General features: G+C 43.8%; 1 protein-coding gene across 25 annotated transcripts in view; it reads right to left on the reverse strand.

The window, feature by feature from the left end:
* The window catches only part of JAKMIP3 (Janus kinase and microtubule interacting protein 3), a 76,519-nt gene that overhangs the window by 35,265 nt on the left and 20,537 nt on the right, over window positions 1-20,717 (reverse strand). For 21 of the 25 annotated variants that reach the window (XM_075504276.1, XM_075504274.1, XM_075504295.1 and 18 more), the window contains exons 2-5: window positions 15,309-15,454; window positions 7,186-7,325; window positions 4,429-4,670; window positions 647-1,144 (exon numbers count right to left, since the gene is read on the reverse strand). In XM_075504276.1, coding sequence (XP_075360391.1) covers window positions 647-1,144; window positions 4,429-4,563 — 633 coding nt within the window. In that variant the 5' untranslated portion in view covers window positions 4,564-4,670; window positions 7,186-7,325; window positions 15,309-15,454. Of the gene's footprint in view, window positions 1-646; window positions 1,145-4,428; window positions 4,671-7,185; window positions 7,326-15,308; window positions 15,455-17,080; window positions 17,417-20,717 lie in introns of those variants that run through there. The other 4 variants (XM_075504275.1, XM_075504277.1, XM_075504278.1 and 1 more) reach the window with 4 other exon arrangements.

Raw genomic sequence — 20,717 nt, forward strand, 5'->3', positions numbered from 1 at the left:
AGCAATGACGGGTGAGGAACCCCAGTGACCTACTGAGGTCGGGAGCCTGCTGAGTCGCTGCTCGCGGGGCCACCAAAGGAGGAGCACCAGTGCCTGTCCTGGGGGAAAGCCACCAAGGTGGGTCACAGAGAGGAACCCCTTCCTGAACGCCTTGCGGAGTGAAGGGGGTCATTGCCTACAGGGTATAGGACTCACTGTGGGATGCAGAACAAAGAGCATTCTGGGATTGTGTAAAGCTCATTATGTGATGTTCACGGGGACTAGTGAAGGCAGGGAAAGGGAGGGACCAAGGTGGATCAGCAAGGGACAAACGGTGGGGAAAGAGAGCCATGGGCCAAGAACCATAACTGTTTTGTAGAATTCCTCTAACCAGCTAGTAACCCAAGGCCTCTTCCTGACATCTGAAATGTGAACAATATTAATAAGCACTGACATGGATAAAGAAGTTCCTTACAAAACATCCTAATCGTTTTTAAAAAACATTTTGACATCTCTACTAGTAAATGTAAAACAGATTTGAAGCAAGCTCCAGAAGTTTGAATGCCCGTCCTTATCCATTCATCTGAGTCCAGCACTGAACTTTCATTTACTTACTATCAATAACATAAGCGTTAGTAAAAACTTAGATGCAGATAGCAACACGTACCAGTCTACGAATTTCTCTCTCACACTCCCTCTTAATTCTGCTGATTTCCTCTTGATGCAGGTGATACACGCTCCTTATCTCCGCTGCTTTAATTTTGTCAGCTTGGATGACCATAGTTAAAGCCTCTTCCACTTGTTTCTTAGCCCCCTTCAGCTCTGAAATTTCTTGCTGCATTTTTATTTTCTCAACTTCAAACCCCTTCTTGGCCTCCTCCTTTGCCTCCGTGAGCAGCACCGTTTTCACCTTGTCAGGAGCCCCATCGCGTACAGCATTGAGAAGGGTCTGTAGTCTCTGGATTTCATTATCTTTAATTTTTATTACTCTAAGTAGTTCAGCTTCATGCTGTCTCAAAAGTGCTTCTCGAACAGCTTGGAGCTCCTTCATTTTGTCTTCATGAAGTTTGACTTTGAGCTCTGTTACCACCACTGTACTTTTATGCTGTTCGTGCTCTTTGATCTGCTTAACTTCCTGATTTTTCTCTCTTTCCAACTTGCTGACCTACAAGGAAAATCAAAAAAGTATTTTTAATCAACAATGATTAATACAAATTACGATCTTATCTAGAAATGGTACGGATCACTGTACAATATTAGACCTTAAGGTTGTATGTCTGTGCCTTAGAGCGAAAGCCCAACCTGGTGAGTTAGTATTACCACACGCAACCTCCAGATTTGGCATTTTGTTCATTCTTTAGGATCTAATACTTTGTTATATATGAAACATCCCTTTTTTAAGAAGGTTCCTGATAAAACTAGGGTCACTGAGCTCTGCCGCACAGCCTTCATGCTGTAGACTTACGAAAGAGCAATTTCCTCTCTTGATGCATTTTGTGTGAAGAAAATACGCGTTGCAAACGCCTGTAAAACATTTTCACAGAGAAAATTTTTTTTACGATTTATGGCAAATACTTTCAATGCACTGTCACAGTTGTCATTGGACTCGAGGTTTGGCAGGTACCTGTGGGGACCTTTAGTAACGCAGCTAATCTAGCAACGCCGTCAGGAGGACTCGGGGTTGTCAAAGTGATCCTAAATCTACCACAAACACCCTGGGCACAACTCTGTCTTAGCCCTGACAGGCCCACCCTCTCTCCAGAAGCACCAGTGAGCGTCCACCTTGTCACGGGCGGAGCCACTGCAGCTCCGCATCAACAAAAGCAACCGTGACAATGGCTAAAGCCCTTAAGATACAGCCTGTCCCCTGGGTGGCTGTGGCTATGAACCACTGCACTTCGTCGGGCACCGATGTACAGCCTACTGCCCACGCTTCTGTCCGTTGCACTGGGGACTGCACGTCCCTGCTTGGGAGGTTCCGTTTGTGCACACACACCAGAAGAGCCGACAGAGTTGGGTCATCAGTGATTTTCTGGGGTACAAATGAGAACCATGTGTCTTAGGGGAAAATATGACCCACCTCAGCTTCTTATTGAAGTGGTTGCTGCGTAACGGCAGGTATTGCACTAGGAGATGTTCCCAGCATGTATTCGCAGTGTTTGCACAGCTGACCCTCTCCTTTGGGCAGGTTTATTCCGAGGCAGGGAGTGCACGTCTGTTTGCTCTGTCTTTTCTGTCCTGTAATGCTTACCAGCACAGCCCGTGCACATATTTAAATGCTAAAATTAAGAAGTGGATATCCACTACATTGTAGTTAATTACTCAAGTGTTTATTGGGAAAAAATGGTCAGGTCAATTCTCTTTAGAAAAGATGCATTTTTCTTGCCCAGTTGACAGGATAAGGTTTCCTTGCTAAGAATATGCCTAAGCCTGCCTCACAAATGAGAACCCTGCAGAACCAAACCACGCAGGTGTAAAGAAAAAACTGTGATGTTACAGAGAACTTCAAGAAGTCTTCTACGGACAAAGTAATTTGTGAAAATAAGAAAAAGAACCCTGACAAATCTGTAGAAAAGACTTTTCTTTCACTGGAGATCAGCATAAATGGTAATATCTGCATATTTAGAAAAAGAGAAACAAAAATGTATCATTGTAATTTTGCAAATTATTGATATTGAGCATAAAAGTCTAGGCACCAATGCTGATTTTAGCATCATATTCTATTTTTATAATTAAATTATAATGCCTTGTAATCTTACTGATTCTTTAATTTGCCCAATTCAGTGCCCTAAAAGGCATGAGTTAACACAATATAAACGAGCGTCATGAAGTTATGCAAGAAGCACAAAACCCGACTGAACTAGCCATCGATATCCAAGTACTAGGGGAAGTGTATGCTCAGAAACTAGCCTAACGTGTGTGTAATAGCTGCTAGAAACAAACAAATGTTTACGATAACACACTTTTAGGAATTAGCCAGTATCTTGTGGAGTAAGTCTGGGTCCTCACTTCATTTTTCAGCTGGATAGCTGCAGAAACTGTCACATTGCATCCCCAAAAGAATACGTGAGAATCCAGATGCTAAGCCAATATTTTGGCGTGCGGATCCAAACTGCGCTGTGCGCACAGGTATATGCAAGACAGAAAAAGCTCTGTGCAAGCTACTGTGAAGCCCCCAACAATTGCATTTTATCAGATGCTTTTTCAGTGATGAATTATGCATTACAGATAACTAACTGTATCTGACCACAGAAGGGTCAAATGATACTTCAATTTAAAACCATACCATGAACTCAGGAGGACCCATGATGAGAAGCGTTGTATCAAAAGGACTGGGGAGGACAGGGGGAAGGAAAACAGGTTCCTCAGTCTTAAAACTGCAAACGCTGCTTCACAACAAAAGGATTAATAGGTGTTCTGTTTAAATATATATATATATACACACCCTTAGGAGCTCCCTTAAAAATTAGATTCATAGCCTACAATGCCTGATAATGATGCAAATTAATGGAAAAATGCAGAATATCATTCTGTCCCTGGCATGATAATGCATGTCTCTATTAGCATTCTGGAACCAAAAAACCTCAAAGTTTATCGGTGGAAACTAATTTGGGGGATTATGGAAAAGCAAATAAATTTTTCATGCCCTCACTGAGAAGTGGTGTGAAGGCTACGGCTAAAAGCTCTTAGAGTTGATGCTCAATCTGCATCGGCTGCTGCTCTCTCCAAGGCTCAGGGTGAAACTGCGGCTCCTTAAACTTGGCAATCAGAAGTCTATTACCGCACATCTGAAAATTGTATGCAGCCAGTTTGAAGGATTTTGAGCATAAAATCCAAATTCAATTAGAGTAAATGTGAAAGAGAAGAATAAGCAAAGAGAATTTCTGAATAACACAAAATTGCATTCAAAACCCTCAATGCAGACATCCTCATAAATAGGTAAATATTTACTAGAAAAAGTTCTAGTGAGAGAAACAAAGGACACGGACAGCTTTCAGCCCACCACTATGAGTATGCCATCTGTTTTGAGCAGATGTTTGTTTTTCCACGTGTTTTGCTGGCATTTAGCTATGCGATTTTTCAACTTCATTTCTCCCTGGATGGCGGGAGCAAGCATGCTGCCTGCAGCCGACCTGCCGGCCCAGGGACTGGCCATCCACTGCTCGACTTTCCCACCTAGAGCTATACCATCAAAGCACCCTCACTTTCAGAGATCTTTTGTCCCATATGCACGTTATAAATGTAAGGAGAACAATCTAAAAATCTGCAATAAAGGGGTTGCCTCTTGTTTCCCACAGGAGGTTAGTTCCTGGTGCACGCACTCCGATGATTTATTGTTGAAGTCATGCACAAGGTCAGCTACAAGTGGGGCAAAGAGTGGTTAGCAGTCAGAAACAACAGACTATCTTTATTTTAATTAACGGGCGGAGGAAAGGAAAAGACGCACACCTTACTCTTTTCTTGCTGGAGCTCTATCTGGATGTCGGTGAGCTTGGCCCTGAGCTCTTCATTGGCAGCCTGCAAGGCGGCCAAGGCGTCCGGCTTCTCCCCCCTAGCTCGGCTGCTGGCACCCTTCTTGGACATGGTGAGGCCGCGCGGCAGGGAGGGGAGTCCCGCCCGGAGGCCCTCGTCCCAGCGCTCGCTCGGGGCTTCTTGTCCTTGCCTGCGTCCCACTACATTTTCTTACTCGCCTGGAAGGAGGGAAATCACATAACCACTGTCAGAGCACCGGAGGTGGGTAGGCGACGCGATACCCACCAAATGCATGGTGAGACACAAGGCGTTTGTAGAAAGCACGAGGTACAGGTCAGCCAGCTAAAGTGGCTCTTCCCTGGATTAAGTACGAGCTAGACACATTGTCAGGTGTAATAATATTTTGTATTACACCTGTATAGAGCAAAACATTTAAATCACAAACTATAAATGTTTTCTGTCACTTCATTTGCACTGGAATTCACACAGTGCAGAGGATGTGGATGTTCAGGAGGGATGTCCAAGCACCAGCCCCCGGCACCGTCACGGCTTGGAGACAGCAACAGCTGGGAAAACTATTTTCAGTATAGGCAGAGTACTTTTATGTTATTTAAAAAAAAAACGTCATAAGAAAAACAATGTTTGGTTTCCTACAAATACTTTTCAGATATTCATGATGTAAATAATAGAAGTTAAAAAAAAAGTAAGGAGCTACAGAAGCAAGCAGAAATTACCCAAAGGCAAGAGAAGCTTTCTATACAGGAGTGTGCAGTGTATCATCAAAACAGCAATTAAGATCTATCTAGGTTTATCTAAGTCTGGTAACAATGTAGGAGTTTTATTCGCACTTAGAGGTTTTGAGTCAAATCTAAGCAAATGAAACCGAGGCAAGCAAATTCACTCTATTAAACAGCGGAGAACCAGGCAAAAGTGGACCCAACTTCACAGAATTCATATATTAATATCCTTTGCACTCTATGTCTACTCATTAATCCCAACACATTCATAAACTATACAACATACACAATTTCTAGTGTGATAACTTCAGATTTGTCAACAAAACATATAATGTTAAGTACAGTGCTAAAAGCTACATGCATTTGTTGATTTTTATTTCAAAATTCTCCAACAGAGACTCTGCCCAAGAATGAACAGCAGCATTCTGGAATGGGTAAGCATTATTAAAGCCTGTAGAGACTGTGCCAAATTTAGAACATCATATTATCAATGAAACTCAAAGGTCCTTCAAAATCAATACTATTAAGGAAAGAGTGTAAGAGTTATTGAAAAGTCATATCCTTGCAAAAACCATATTCTAGCTTAGTATAACTGTCAGGCACAGGGAGCCTAAGAGCAAGACACAAACTCACTCCAAAGAATTCGCAGTCTGAGACAAAGACAGATGAAAGTAGGGAGAAAGATGGTAATTTTTATGTGAATGCAATTTTTATGCTGCATCCATCCCATGGTTCAGAAAACTTTATCAGAGTTCTATGTAAAAATAAATAATTAACCTAGTCATCAAGTCAAGTTAAATCCCTGTGGCCTGTGAGCTGTCTGCACAGACTTGACTGAAGGTATCGCAGTTTGTCCTTCCTTCGATTCATTTCTTAGAGCTGTTGATGCAGACAGACAGTCATTAATATTATGCACTTGGTCACTCCGTGCTGAACGAGCAGTAGGAGGGCGTTCAGGCTGCTGTAGTTCTTCCTCTGATCAGTATTTAACTCAGTGCTCATCAATAGCATGAACAGATTGAATTTAATAGAAACCTGAGGATAGCAAGAAATTCTGGGCAAAACGCTGTGTCCTGGAGGCTTTGTTCAGCTCCGGAGCAGTGGAACATAGGTACTGTGCTCTGTCCCAAAGTATGGATGCTTCCCCAATGTTTCTTTCACACTTTGTATACTTTCTGAAGGATCTTCTCTTACAACAACATTACTTTGTCAAAGCACCGCGGAAGGAGAATCCCCACGCTACCCCACAAGGTCCTTGGAAATTATCCCGTGCAATTTTTCAATCTGTGGATGTAGGCTACGGCTGTGAAAACCCAGTTCACTCCTATTTAAAAGATAAACAGCAACACACACAAAGAAACAGTTGCCTCTCCAGACAAAGCTGACCCGCTAAAGTTTATTTTATAATTGTCTATGAAAAAAATTAATGGGAGTGAAATCATGAATGAAATGCCTAGAGGACCAGCTAACAAGCTCACACAAAAGATACACGCTGATGGTAATGCAAAATGGGGAAACACCATCAGCAAAGAGAAGGATCAAAATAATATTCAGAGAACCGGGTGACCCTAAAGACTGTAGCGAGAGGAGGTGTGAAATCCAGTGGTGTAAAGGCTCTGTCTTTCAACAAAGTTCTCAGACAAGACTTGGGCCAACTTCTGACACGAGGATGAGGACAACATGGTTTTGTTGTTTCCGAGCAAACAGCAGAACAGATCGGGAATTTTACAACAACATGTTAATTTACAGAAGAATGTAAAAATCTAATGAAAAAATGTTTCACTGGAAAACTTTGACCTGCTTAGATAAAACTATATCCTGAACAGATTACACGGGTATTTCTCAGTTCAAAAACTTACTGGGATTCATTTTTAACTGTCACTATATTTCTAGTTTGAAGTAAATCCTTGTTTTAAAGATCTGTTTAAGCTATACTATAAAAATACACAAAAAAGCTCAAATTTGGGAAAATATTTCCAACCTTGTTAATACTAACCTTATTAATGTGGGTAACCATCTTTTTGGACGATGACCTTCAATGCATTGGCTTATTCATCCTGACTCCTAGTCAAAACCACAACAGAGCAGCACTATTCTGGGTCCAAGCACGAGTAGAGGCTTAACAGTTCAGGGCAGCTGTAAGAACAAAACAACAATAAACAATAATAGTAAAATAAGATAATAATAGTAAAAGAATAATAATAGAAGAGCCTGATTTGAATTCTAAAAGCAAGAACCTGCATCCATTAGGGAGAAAAGAGCAGAGGGAGGCAGCCGCCTCGGGGGATGTATACGTGGGATGTGAAGCTGGGAGAGGGCTGAGAGCATCTGGGAGAAGTGGCTGGAGTTTGGGAGTAACTGGGCAAAGCTGCCAGGAGCCAAGGAAATCAAACAGGACAAGCAGTCACTGCAAATCTACGCTGGGTCAGAGTAAGAGTGGGGAGGCTGAGACTTAGAGAAAAAAGTGGGGGGAAAACATAAAATTCCTGATATTAGTTGAGCAAACCAAGGTAGTACAAACAGTCTTAATCCTGTTGTTTCTCAGGCTTGACTTTGTAGCCTTGAAGTTTCTATTAAAAAAATGTGTTTCATCGGTCAAAGAAATAGAAATAAATAAAATTTTACGGATATTGCCTGAAAAACCTATAAACAGGAGTAGATGTTCTTGGCGTTTAAGATTCTTGCTTCTTTGTGTAGGAAGATGCAATACATCAGTGATTGTTCTACAATGGAGGTTTTAAAAAAACCCTCTTTCTTTATAGGTAAAAAAATGGGGCAGTCTATAGCCACAGGCACTGAATTCTACCTACTGGGATGAATGAAGCATTTGTGCGTATTACAATTATTTTCTTAAACGATATGTTATGATGATAGATGCCGTAGGTGGAGTCAGGTTATTTCACAACCTGAGGAAATGAGAATCATAGAATTGTTTAGGTTGGAAAGGACCTTTTAAGATCATCGAGTCCAACTGTTAACCCAGCACTGCCAAGCCCACCACTACACCATGTCCCTAAGCACCTCATCTACACGGCTTTTCAATACCTCCAGGGATGGGGACTCCAGCACTTCCCTGGGCAGCCTGTGCCAGTGCTGGACAACCCTTTCCGACAACTAATATCCAGTCTAAACCTCCCCTGGCACAACTTGAGGCCATTTCCTCTTGTCCTATCACTTGTTACCTGGGAGAAGAGACCGACCCCCACCTCTCTACACCCTCCTTTCAGGCAGCTGTAGAGAGCGATGAGGTCTCCCCTCAGCCTCCTTTTCTCCAGGCTGAACAACCCCAGGTCCCTCAGCCGCTCCCCATCAGCCTTGTGCTCCAGACCCTTCCCCAGCTCCGTTGCCCTTCTCTGGACACGCTCCAGCCCCTCAATGTCTCTCTGGGAGTGAGGGGCCCAGCACTGAACACAGCATTCGAGGTGCGGCCTCACCAGTGCCCAGTACAGGGGCAATCATTGCCCTCGTGCTGCACAATACGAGCTTTTAACTGCTTTCATTTGAATGTCAGACAAATAATAATTTGAACGATACAGGGATTTGTGAAAATAATTTAAATCAGAAGGATTTTGACAGACAAGGGCTACAAGAATTTTTGTTTGCTTACAGAAAATAAAACTAAGGCATTGATATAAGTAAACTGAAAGGCAAAAGTTTTATTAGAGGCATGCCAGGAGTGCAAACCCAGCAGCTGATTTTCTGGGAGACAGCGCCTGGTAATAGCGTAGAGGAGCCAGATACCTGCGCACACGCGGCCCGGGCACGCGAGCAGCAGAGGATCAACCGCTTCGCTGCCGCGTGCTGGCATCGCCTCGCAGAGCCCCTCGGGAGCACCCGGCTCCTCCCCGGCAGAGCTGGGGACCTAATGGTTTCTAAGCACAGTTCGCTTGGTGGGAATTCTGTCCGAGTTCGACTTGTAGCACTGTGTGTCCTCATACTTTCAGTGTTTAAGATTTAAATTTTGTTTAAAATGTTACCAACGTTTAATTGTATGAGTTGACGCATTTCATGCCAAGCAATGGCCTAAATCTGATTTTTCTCTACTAAAAAATAAAATTTAAAATTGGTTAGCCTATTTCAAGAAAGAAAGGCTTGTATTGCAACATTTGCTCTGGACAGGTCTACAAAACCTTTGAAGAAGACGTCAAATATTATCAGCGAGGTGTTCCCTGTTGTCCCACGAAAGCAGCCCCAGTGCAGTAAGCTGAACGCCTGCCAGAGGCTGCAGTTGCCCACCCTCAGCCAAGCTTTGCTAAGGCTTCGCTGGCCAAAGTCACCGCCCGTGTCTGGCATCCATCCCCCCAGCCGTCAATGCCAGGAGACTTTCTCCTCTGCAAGCTCAACTGTGGCTCCTGTCTACATGTCCCACGGCAAGTCTGAGGTGACAGCGGAAAGGGGACAGCACTGACTTTCAGATCCTACAGGCTCCCATGGGTGCAGTGTGGGCGAGGGGACCGACGTCGGAAGAGTCTTCCAGACTGGAATGCTGAAGCCTTAAAGATTTTCCCAGAGAAAAATCAGCTCCCTTGCCAGTACTTAAAGTAATAAGACTGCTTCAAAAAGAACTACACAGAAATTGGCTGAAGACTCTTTCAATTAAGTCTTTAAGGATGAAAAGGGACATAATGATAAAACTTGAATGTAGCCAAGAATAACATCCAAGGATTAAGAGATCCAGATAATAGGAATTTGATCAGCCTTGGTAATGGTCCGTCTGCACAAACGTACCAACAGCAACAAGATCTGAGGAACAATGGAAAACTGCTCCGCACGCCGCGTTCCCAAAGACTTGTGGGGGAGGCAGGGAAGGTTTCTCAGAGGAAGGCCTGCAAGAAAGGAGCACGTGTGCCCTTTCTCAAGGCAAAAACGGGCTACGTTAGTTGTAGATTTGCTCATACGGAGTGGAAGGCGCCTGCGGAGGCGGTGGCTGTGGTAGCCTTTCCACATGCATTTAGAAACCAGTGGGGAGGGAAGTGCTGGTCAAGAAGTGGCAGCGCCCACCCGTGATGCTACAACTGGGTTTGTTCCTGGATACATCAAAGCTCAGGCCCTGCTGGCAGCTGCCCCAGCTCGCAGAGATGCCCTGCACGTCCCTCCTGAAGCAGGAAAGGCACACACTCGAGAATGAGAGAACAGGAGGTGCCCCTGCCCTCGCTGGGTCCCGGCTGAGGCCCAGGAGGCTCCCGCTTCCCCTCCCAGCGAGACGGGGCCAAAGCTCCCTGCTTACAGACCCGACTGTGGTTCCTGGGGCACGAGCGGGAAGGAAGGTCAGCCTAGGACTGAGCAGCTTCAGTGTTACCAAACGCCCACTTCAGTGGTTTACCTGTAATTTTACTTTATTCTGTGCAAATTAATGAATGATTAGTAACAATACAAAGATCTTTAGATGATCGACGTTCATGAAACTCCATTGGTTTTAAAGACATTATGAAAACTTAAACTAATGAAGCCTACGGCTCTTGGACTTCTAAGAATGAAAAGATTAAAATGCAGCGTGAGCAGTATATATTATTATTGACCAGGTTGATTTATCTCTGGTAAACCAAGAAATATAATCAGAATTGCTGTTCACCTGCAAGGACATTGATTTTGAAGGCAAAACCAGCAGAAAGCAACCATTATTGGTATTTACAACAGAGACTTCATGTCAGAGGATAAAAGCTTCAATAGACACGTTACATGCACCATTCACTTATCACCATTTTTCCACGCTGAAGCAAGCTGCAGGAAGGGTAAACAGAAAAGCAGGTAGCAGACAGGTACTCACTTGCGGTCCGACACATGACCTGTGATTTACTCCCGGGGAGCAGACCGCTGCTGGCGAGATAATTCCTCTGCTGCTCTGCCTTTCCTCGGGAGGTCTCAGCCTTCTGCACCGAGCACTTGGCCTCCTGGCAGCACTGGTTTCTGGTTTGGGGGGAAGGCACTGGTGCAGGAAGCGGCGGGAGGGGTGCAAGGGGACACGAGGGCACAGGAGCCCTTTCTCCCCCGGCGTTCCTGCATGGCCCAGAGGGCTGTGGCTTCCTCATCCTTCAATGGCACATCTCTCAGAGCTGGGCATCACCGAGGATGAAAATACTGCCAAGAATGGGCACAATCCAGAGAGAAGGGAATCCCAGCTCCCTTCTCCACCCACAGACCTGCCTCTGGCCGCAGGTATACATCACACCGACGTGGGCTGCAGCAGCCCGCATGGGGAAATAACTGCAGAATTGTTTTGGGCCAAGGCTCCCAACCCAAATTTCTCAAAGGCCCAGGTCGCTGTACAGATTGAAGGGGAGAACACAAAACCAACGGTTTTATTTTCAGGAACCGGTGATACACACAGAGGCCCCCTCCTGTATTCATTGTCCTGCAGACCATAAAGGGATTTACAGTTTGGAGTCATTGGTCCATTTGGTGTATGCTGGGTTGTTATTCCCAGGGGTAATAATGGGAAATCAGACTGGACAGAGTAAGACAGCTTTCTAGTGACAACCATGAGCTTCTGCATATGCAACGGGACAAGCATCATTGTTGGGAACTATGAAAGTAGTTATTTGTATTAATAAAAGCGCCGGTCTTGTAATAGAGAGACAGCAGTGTCTGCTGGCGCATGCCTGTGCACAGAAAAGCCATCTGGGACTGGTGGACAAATGCCAGTCTTAAAAGAATATTTCTCCCAAATACTGGGAGAAAAACTTTCCACAAAAAATGCTTCCAAGCCAACATCGTTGTGCTGGTACAGAACGCAGCAAAGAGATGGTTCGTCGTGCTGGCGAGGGAACGCAAACCTGCCCTTGCCAGGTTGCTCGGTGCCCTGCTCCGACAGCTAGCTAGCGCGCGGTAAGCCCAGGAGGCTAATGCTGAGGTGCCAAAACTGACCACAGACCCCTAAAATCTCCAGGCCCCTACAGCTAACCGACCAGCTCGGTGGGACACCATCAGCGGGGTGCTGGGCAGTAGTGGGCAGGGACGCCATTTCCTATAAAACCAGATACGTTGCCTTTGGTTTTTTACTTTTTTTTTTTTTTTTTTTACAACGAGTTATGTAGAGGGTGACATCTATAAGACATCATCTTAATAGAACAGAAAGGTCTTCATATTTTTGATTCTGGGAGAATATATTACACATCCGATTCCTTGCATGTTTGATATTGAAAATAGCATTAATAATACATCATAAGCTGCCTTTAGCAGGGCTCATCATTCTTTTTGCCTCCTGACTTGCAATTCAGAAATCCAGGCTAATTGGAAAATGTGTTTTCTAGATAGTAGTTTCTGAAATCAATGTTTCACTGCACTTAAAAATAAATGAATAAATCTGTACCCAGAGTACCAATATTTTAAGCAAAATATAGCTTAAGCAAAACACTAGTCTAACAAATACTGAAAATTTCAAATCTATGATACAGCCTTGAGAACACTGTTGTTTTCTATTTTTGACAAATTGTTATAATTAATTAGTTTAGACAAACCTTTTTGAGTCTCTGGTGCACCTCAAAATATTATAATAGAAAGAAAATGTAATATTGTTTATGGCTGAGTTCCCACTGCCTCATACGGGGAAGCTCTTCTTGAGTAATCTCAATTTTTCATTTAGGATTTCAGCAGTCCATAGATCTGAATGCAAGAAAACGAGTTTTCCTCTGAAAAGTTATTTCATGCTAAGCCAAAGCGCTCTGCCAATGTAATCACGTCACATGCTGGTTTTGTGGTTTGTTTTTTTTTTTTTCTTTTCTGTACAAACATTTGTCACAAATAGTATATTATTATTCACTCAGCTGCAATGTGAGGAGAAGAAAATCTGTTGGAAATTACATGGAAAAATACAGTAAGCAGGTAGCAAGTCTTGAAAGCACTGAGATCAAGAAATAATTGCCAAGACAGGCATTGTCGTGTACGTATGGTTATGGTGCATATTTCCTGTATACGTCCCATGAGGATTTCTTCTCAGTGCTGTTTAGATAATGATTAAATTGAGACTAGTTTGATAAAACCCACATTTGGTTGTATTAAAAAAAAAAAAAGTGTAACTCAACCCAAACTTCCAAAGGAACATATCTGTTTTGACCAGGCTTTGGCTGAGAAAGTTTCAGGTTCAGAACAAAACTTCTCATCAAAACTAGCAGAAGACACCAGCGTAAGCAAAGCCCGAGTACACCGGACTCATTCAGAACGCGAGACGCGCGTTCAGGGCCCTGCTTTTAATCCAGTGCATGCTCACTAGGAAATAGTGTCTCGTCTTGAAGATTTCCCCTCTAAACAGAACTACCACGCACTGCCATATGCTCGCAAATCCCTCGTGGGCCGCCCATGTTGCAGAGTTAACGTACTCCTTTACCAACAGTTGGCTGGTTTAGAGCAAACCTCAGTTTCCATAAGGGAAAAAAACCCCAACCAACCAACGTTTCCCAGTATGAAATAAGTTCTGAAACTTATCTTTGATGAAATAATACCTGATTTAAATTAAAAATAACAAACACCCCCTCCCCCCACCCCCCATACGGTAATGAGTCTCTGCAGATGGAAGTCTAGCCAAAGTTTTGCTTAGGATTAGATCAATTCCAACCACAGCTTTAACAGACACATGTCAAATCCTGACTGACCTGAATTTTTCCTCAAAGATTAATCCTTCAACCACAGTTAGCTTTAACTCACTGACGGATGGACCATGTTTACAAAACCCAAGCAAAATCCTGCACCGTGTGAGCTATACGTATGTAGTTTACCCAGATCCTATATGCAGACTTACCTGTTTGCATCACACACACACATCCCTAAACCACATCCCCTGATTTTTCATCATGAGTTTTACACAGTTTGTTGGGTTTTTTAAAATGTAAAACATAGCTGGGTGTCAATTATGGGAATAGTTAATGGTTTATAGCAAAACAGAAGCGATTAATATAATTTCAGTACTGGAAGGCATAATTGCTACTGAATCTCAACATGTACATTTTAACACACAAGTTTAATGTCACCTAAGCACGCCACCTGTTTAACTTTACATCTTTTATGGCTAAATTGCAGAAAGTGAAAGAATTCATTAGAAACAGTGGCTATTATGTCAGAAGCTAATTCTTCTTTTTTCTCAGATACTCCACAACACTTAAGGTACAAAAATACGTTGGAGTTATTGCAATAATATTACAATAGTACAACTGTCCAAATTCTCAGTTAAACTGGAGCAACTCAGAATAATTCCACTGATTTGCGGAGGATTATTAGTGAGGAATGCATTTCAGACTTAATTCCGTCAGTTTAATATTGTGTCATTCCATTATCTTGATCACAAACAAACTGTTTGAATAGTGCCATCCATTTTCCCAAGGAATTCATGCCTGTATAATTAACTACAATCAACTGTAACACAGATGGCATCGCATGATCCAAAAGCACTTTATGGAAACATTTTAAGCATGTTATTAACATCCCTAAATAACTATTTAATGCTACCTCTCCAACCCTCTTCCGCATGAACACACAACACAGCTGGATTTGAGAGTGGAAAAGGCAGTGTTTAACTGCAACACTGTTATAAAAGATTTTCAGTTCTTGGATTTATTCAATTTATAAATGAGCCTGAAAATAACAGACTCTACTGTGGCAATAAAAACATTGCATTTTAGATTTCAGAATTAAGACTGATTTCCAGAATGACTCATCCACATCAAGCTCAGCTTTGAGGAACTGGGCAGCATGGAAGGACACTGACGGGAGGAGGAACCTTTCTTTAGGCTGACCATGGTTACCCAAAAAAGATATTTCTATTTGACAGTTTGTTTTATTTCTCAGTAGATGTGTGACCAGTTCTAAACTAAGATAAAAATTTACATTTAACAGCAACAGACAAGAATTTGAATAGAAACTCGGTTAATCTCCCAAACAAAAACAGTCGCAAGTTGTTAGATGCCCATCAAGCTCTAATGAAAAGCTGCTCCTTCCCTCTGAAAAAACTAAAAGATCAGATTATTTCAAATCTGATTTTGCATTACTAAATATCCTAGTTTAAATAACTTTTTCCTGACAGTTGCTGAGATTCCCCTCCGTAATTTCAGCCCATCTCTGCCCATTTATTTATAGTGAGCATGTCCCTTGGCCCATGGACTGATTTAGGAGACGGGCTGCAGTACTGACCGAAGGCGACAGCGCTGGGGATTAACACCGTTCCTCTCCCACAAACATCTGCTTGACGAGGGCAGTCCGGGTGGGGGCTGGAGGTCCAAAATCTCATGGAATCAAGCGCAAGCCCTCCAGCATGATCTCAGACGGGAAGATGGTCCCTGGGAAAGACCAAGAGAGCCTTAGGTAAATTCTGGTGAAAGGGAGATCTTTTGCATTATAGAAGAGACAATGTGCTGCTTTTCACACTGGGCCAGCTTCTGGCAAGAACATTGCTAGAGAAGATAAAGCCAAGAGAGATATGCAATTTAGAGATGACAAAAGAGTTCATAAAAGAGAAGCTGTTCAAACATCACGTTACCATCACTTCAGATTTGGTGCTCAGTATCACACAATGGGGCTTCTTAACATTTGAAGCAGGCAGCACTAAATGAATACTTGGTGTGCGAACTGGAACTAGGGTGGGAAAACCATAACGAACATAACAGTCGTTTATATGGATTGTCACACAATGAGCTGGAATTATTTTAGGTACATGGATTTCTATCACACGATAGCATCATAGCACGTGGAAGGGAAATAAAGAACAGTTCTGGAAATTATTATGTGCTCTGGGGGTTATTAACTCAGCCTTATATTCCTTCCTGAAGGAAGCTGGCAATTCAATATATCAGAGCTCTGCAGGATTCAGCGAGAGCAGTGCTTTTTAATTATTGGTGTTCATCCATGTACTTGTACAATCTCTCATAACAAATCAGGAGACAAGACAACAGCATAAGATCTTTGTCATCTTAAAGGAGAGCTGCAGAGACACACACATAAGAGGTCTAAGTTATACACAGATACATAGACAAAACAAGAGTGTTACTACTGTCAGTTTTAGCTAAAAAGCCAAGGTTCTCACGTCAGAACAGCAGTTCTAAGCTGGAGTAGCACTAAGTTTAGCAACAGCAAGCCAGCACTGTCCTCCTGTAGAACTGGGGCAGCTACAGCAGGCGAATTTTACCGAGTGTGACGTTATACGAATAGCTTGGGTCCCGCTGAAAGTAGTCTTCGGCACGGGACGGGCCAGGTGTCACACCTGAGGCCAGGCAGAGGTTTGATGACAGCCACAGACACCGCCTGAGCACCCCAGCTACAGGTCAGCAGCCCGACCAGGCAAGGCTTCCCTCCACCGCACCTCTGTCTCTCACCCGCGTGTTCCGGGCAAAGTCTGTTAAAAATTACTAACGGAGACACTAAGAAAAAGAAACAAACCAAACCTTCACTTATTTGTAAGTCTTGCTCAGGAGATCACAACTGCCTTATTTAGCTTATACACTTGGCTACAAAATAACAGATTTTTTTAAAAAAAAAAAAACAAAACATCAGAAAAGCTATTGAATTTACCACTAGTACCCTTAGGGACACCAGATCACTGTTTAATATGAACTGCTGCATACCTAATTATTTTGTAAGCTTTCACAGATTTCAGGATTCACCCAATAATCAGCACATGAGCAGTGCCTTTTCACAGCTAACAAACACTATGAAGAAACAAGAAGTCAAAATACCCAGCTCATTGATACTGCACATTTTAAGTTAGGCACTGAATAAAATACACATTAAGAGAAAATAAAGAAATATTTAGTAAGCAGAAAAGGATTTGAAAAAAGGAAAAAACATTGTTAGCCAACTTCATAGAAGAGCTCCAATCTATCTTTAGAAAGAATGCATCTCTGCAAGGAATAAGGATGCTAGAGCAGAACGATGCTGCCGGGAGCAGCTGTATCCCCTCGCGGCCTCACCCATGGCCCATTGAAACCAGGCTCTTTCTGTCTCTTCCACTGGGTTACGAATGAGGCACTTGAGCCAAATTCCACTTAAGCCAGCAGGAAACTTTCCATCCACTGTAATGATCCAGTCATTAAGATACTCGGAAGTCAAAAATAAGTGCCTAAAAGCCACTTCTCCAGAGCTCCAATTTAAAAGCGAAAGATTCTCTCTTCAGAGATGGCCCAAACCCTCGATGGCGTAAAACGCTGGTGAGGAGGAGGTGCCGGTGAGGCACAGGAGCGGGGCAGGCGATGCGCTGCCGTGCTGACCCCAGCACAGGAGCGGGACCGTCCCCGGCAGCTCTCCTGCGGGCAGGGAAGGGCAGCAGCAGGGCCTTGGCCAGGCAAGGCGAGAAGTGGTCTTGCCCGGAGGCTGGGCAGCCCGTCCCGCTGACGGCACACGGCAGCCCGCTGACGGCTGACGGCACCGGGAACGCTTGCCGGTCCTCCTTCCTACCTGTGCCCTCCTTGTGCCACGAAGAGGGAAAGGAACGAGAGACAGCTGTGTCAGGATAAATGCTGGAAAATAAATGAATTGTTATTTATCCTCAGAGCTGGAAACAGGATGAGTCACTGGAGCCAGCCATCCCGAGGTCGCTGCTCTTTTCCTAAGAACCTCTTCCAGTTTCTAGGGGCAGAGGGATGACGCTCCCGAGCCGCACACGGACACACGTCAGAGGGGCCTCCCCTTGCCCGCTCACCTCCGGGGCAAGCACAGCTGAAGTGTCAGGAAAAAACAGAAAAGCAGTCAGGAGAATGAGGACAGCAGAGTTGGTTGAGTGCTTTGAAGAAAAGCACTATATAAAGTTTTAAGCATAATACGCAATCCTTATAACACCAAATAAGATGAGTTTTTTTCCAGATGACCATGAAAAATATTGCAACCTTGAAAGAAATTTACATGTGAAAGCAAATTCATATTTAGCCATGGCTGTACCAAATATGAGTAAGTTAACCTCCCTTTGATAATGTTTTTGTATTTGCTGTTGGTACATACGGGGCCTATTCTGATTAACCACTTTTTGGCAAATAACCTGTCAGCTCGGAGAGCAGAACTCGGACACACTCCTGTAAATCACAGCCCGGCCCAGGCACCGAGCTGCCTAGAGACGGACCCTACTGACACTCGTGCTATGAAGCAAACTCTCAAGCAAGAACCAACAGATCCTATAATCCATGACAAGTATCGAAGTACTCAGTATTTACACAGAAAGGGAGAAGTACTCCAGTTTTATCTGGTTAAGTACATATTTCCAACTATAAAGAAAAGATCCACTTTTAAAAAGATTTTAAAAACAAAACAAACAAAAAACCAACCCAGCCCATGGAAGATGGCTGAATAAAATCCTAAGGGCAAAACACCCTCCCAGATAACAAAACAGAAATACTGCAAAACCTCGCAGCAGCAAAGCCTGTGTTTCTCACAGGAGAGGCAAAGCAACAAGCAGGAAGGCAAGTGCTGAAGGCAGGTCGGAGAGAACACACTGAAGAGCAGGAAATGCCGGGTGCGATGTGAAACAAACCCTCGCCCGCGAGGCCGATAACCGAGCCACTGCCACGCGGGGGCTATGCAGATGCCGTGGCGTTTCGCTGCTGCTGACCTTGTCAAGGTGATTTCTGTTAGTAGGTGCCTGTGCATTAACCAGATGTTCCTGGCTGAGAATTTTGAAGCTATAATCTGATTTTTTTAAAGCTGATTTGATTTGAGATGCTGTATCAACCTTTCTGGTCAATTTGCTCGGCATGCAGATATCCATTTCTCTGTAGTTTCACAGAACAGATTAGTAAGGGGGTTTGAGACTTCCTTTCAGCATGGCAAAACCAGACCCATTCTTAAATATGTCAGGCTTTTAAGGGGGATGAAAGGGTAAGGGTTGTTTCAACCTAGTTTTAACATATGAAGTCAAAGGATCCATTCCTCTAGGAAGATCTTATTTTCAACACGAGAACTCTATAATTTTTTTTTAACCAAGGCCAACAACCAGAAGACAGGCTGACTTTCACAGAAAACCACAGTTTGCATACATTATCATACTCAAGATATAATTTCAGTTAGTAACAAGCATAACATAAATTGATCTATCTAATGCGACACTAAATGTTATAAGCATTACATTGAATATAAATATAATAGAAATTTTTTTTTAAACGTAAAAAGAATTGGAATGAGCAACTCGGAAGGTGGACCATCCAAACCAAGTGTGCGTGCATATGTGATGAGAAAGCTAACAGAAGTGATACCACGTTACAGAGCCTCCTGCTACCAGGACCAAGAACGACAAGCGTACACAGAGGACTAAATCTCTAATAGCACCATGGGGCTCATGTGGCCTCCGCCTGCCTACAAAAGACATCCAGGGACCAATATACAAATTATTTTTAAAAAACCACAAAAACCCCTACCACAACAGCAACCGCGTAACTGCTGTCCCAAGAGTTTCACGTGACTGACTACAACTGAGCAGCAGCTCTGAAAGCTCTCCTGGTCTGTGCTGCTGCCCAGCTGGCAGATTACAAGGGCCGAGGCACCCCTGGGCAGCGCACCCGCACCAGGATCAGCTGGCACCTGCACGGCTGAAGTTCGGGCCAGTTTGCTGGTTCTAAGGCACAAACCTGGGGCAATCTCAGGATACGCAAGTGCGTGGAAAAGTCTCTGTTGGGGGGGGGGGGGGGGGGGGAAGGGAAAAAGGGGAACCTCAGCAGCCGTTCTGCTCATGCTCTCTATCGTGTCACTAACATTTACTGGCTGGAGTTCACTTCTGTGGCCAAGTCACTCATTCCCGAGTGGCATCTTCTGGCAGCAGTGCCTGCTGATGTCTTATCTCAGGAGAAATTCCTCCCATGCAGATATCTCCCTCTCAGACTTGTTCAGATGATTTGGAAAAGTGCTAGCCTTGCTTTTCATTGTGAAAAGTGCTATATAAAAGAACTGGGAAAACATTCTCACAAACATCTCCATTTACAGGTGGGAAACAGCTACAAAGGAGCTCTCTCCTAGCTATTTGTTTGGTGTGGCATCTGGGTAATCTGGGATTTGAATTCAGGATTTTCCAATCTTTTAGCCTTCTGCACTTACTCCTTCAGAGAAAGTTGCTTCTGGCATGGGTTGCACTACACTGATCTTTAGCTAAGAGGATGCGTCCATCTGGCTTCTGACTTTCTAGCTGATCATTGCTCTTAAAAGCGGGGAGCAGCCGGGACTGGGAGCGGAGGCAGTGGATTCTGCCGGCAAGAAGCCAGTCGGGGTGCCCGAGGGCACAAGAAGTGCTGCCCGCTGGGGTCTGCGTCCCTAATAACTGCTGGCATTGCAGCTGGGCGAGTTCTCCAGAGGGTGGAGAACTCTCCAGAGCGGCAGAGGGTGGAACTATGCGTCTGCAAAGCTCAGGGAGACGGGAGATGTGCAACGTAATGTACAGCAATAGCTGTGTCTGCTCTGCTCCAGGGTAACCTGAATTTGTTAAAGTTTTGACAAAAAAAAAAAAACCAAACCTGTGCAAATATCTCAGATCATTAAAGCCATAAGAGAAGTCCATGCCCAAGCAGTCATGCCGATGCTGCTGTGACCACCTGCACAGATAGCTACTCGCCAGCAGGCAAAAGGGTTTCACAG

The sequence above is a fragment of the Mycteria americana genome, chromosome 6, assembly GCF_035582795.1.
Source record: "Mycteria americana isolate JAX WOST 10 ecotype Jacksonville Zoo and Gardens chromosome 6, USCA_MyAme_1.0, whole genome shotgun sequence".
Lineage (NCBI taxonomy): Eukaryota > Metazoa > Chordata > Aves > Ciconiiformes > Ciconiidae > Mycteria > Mycteria americana.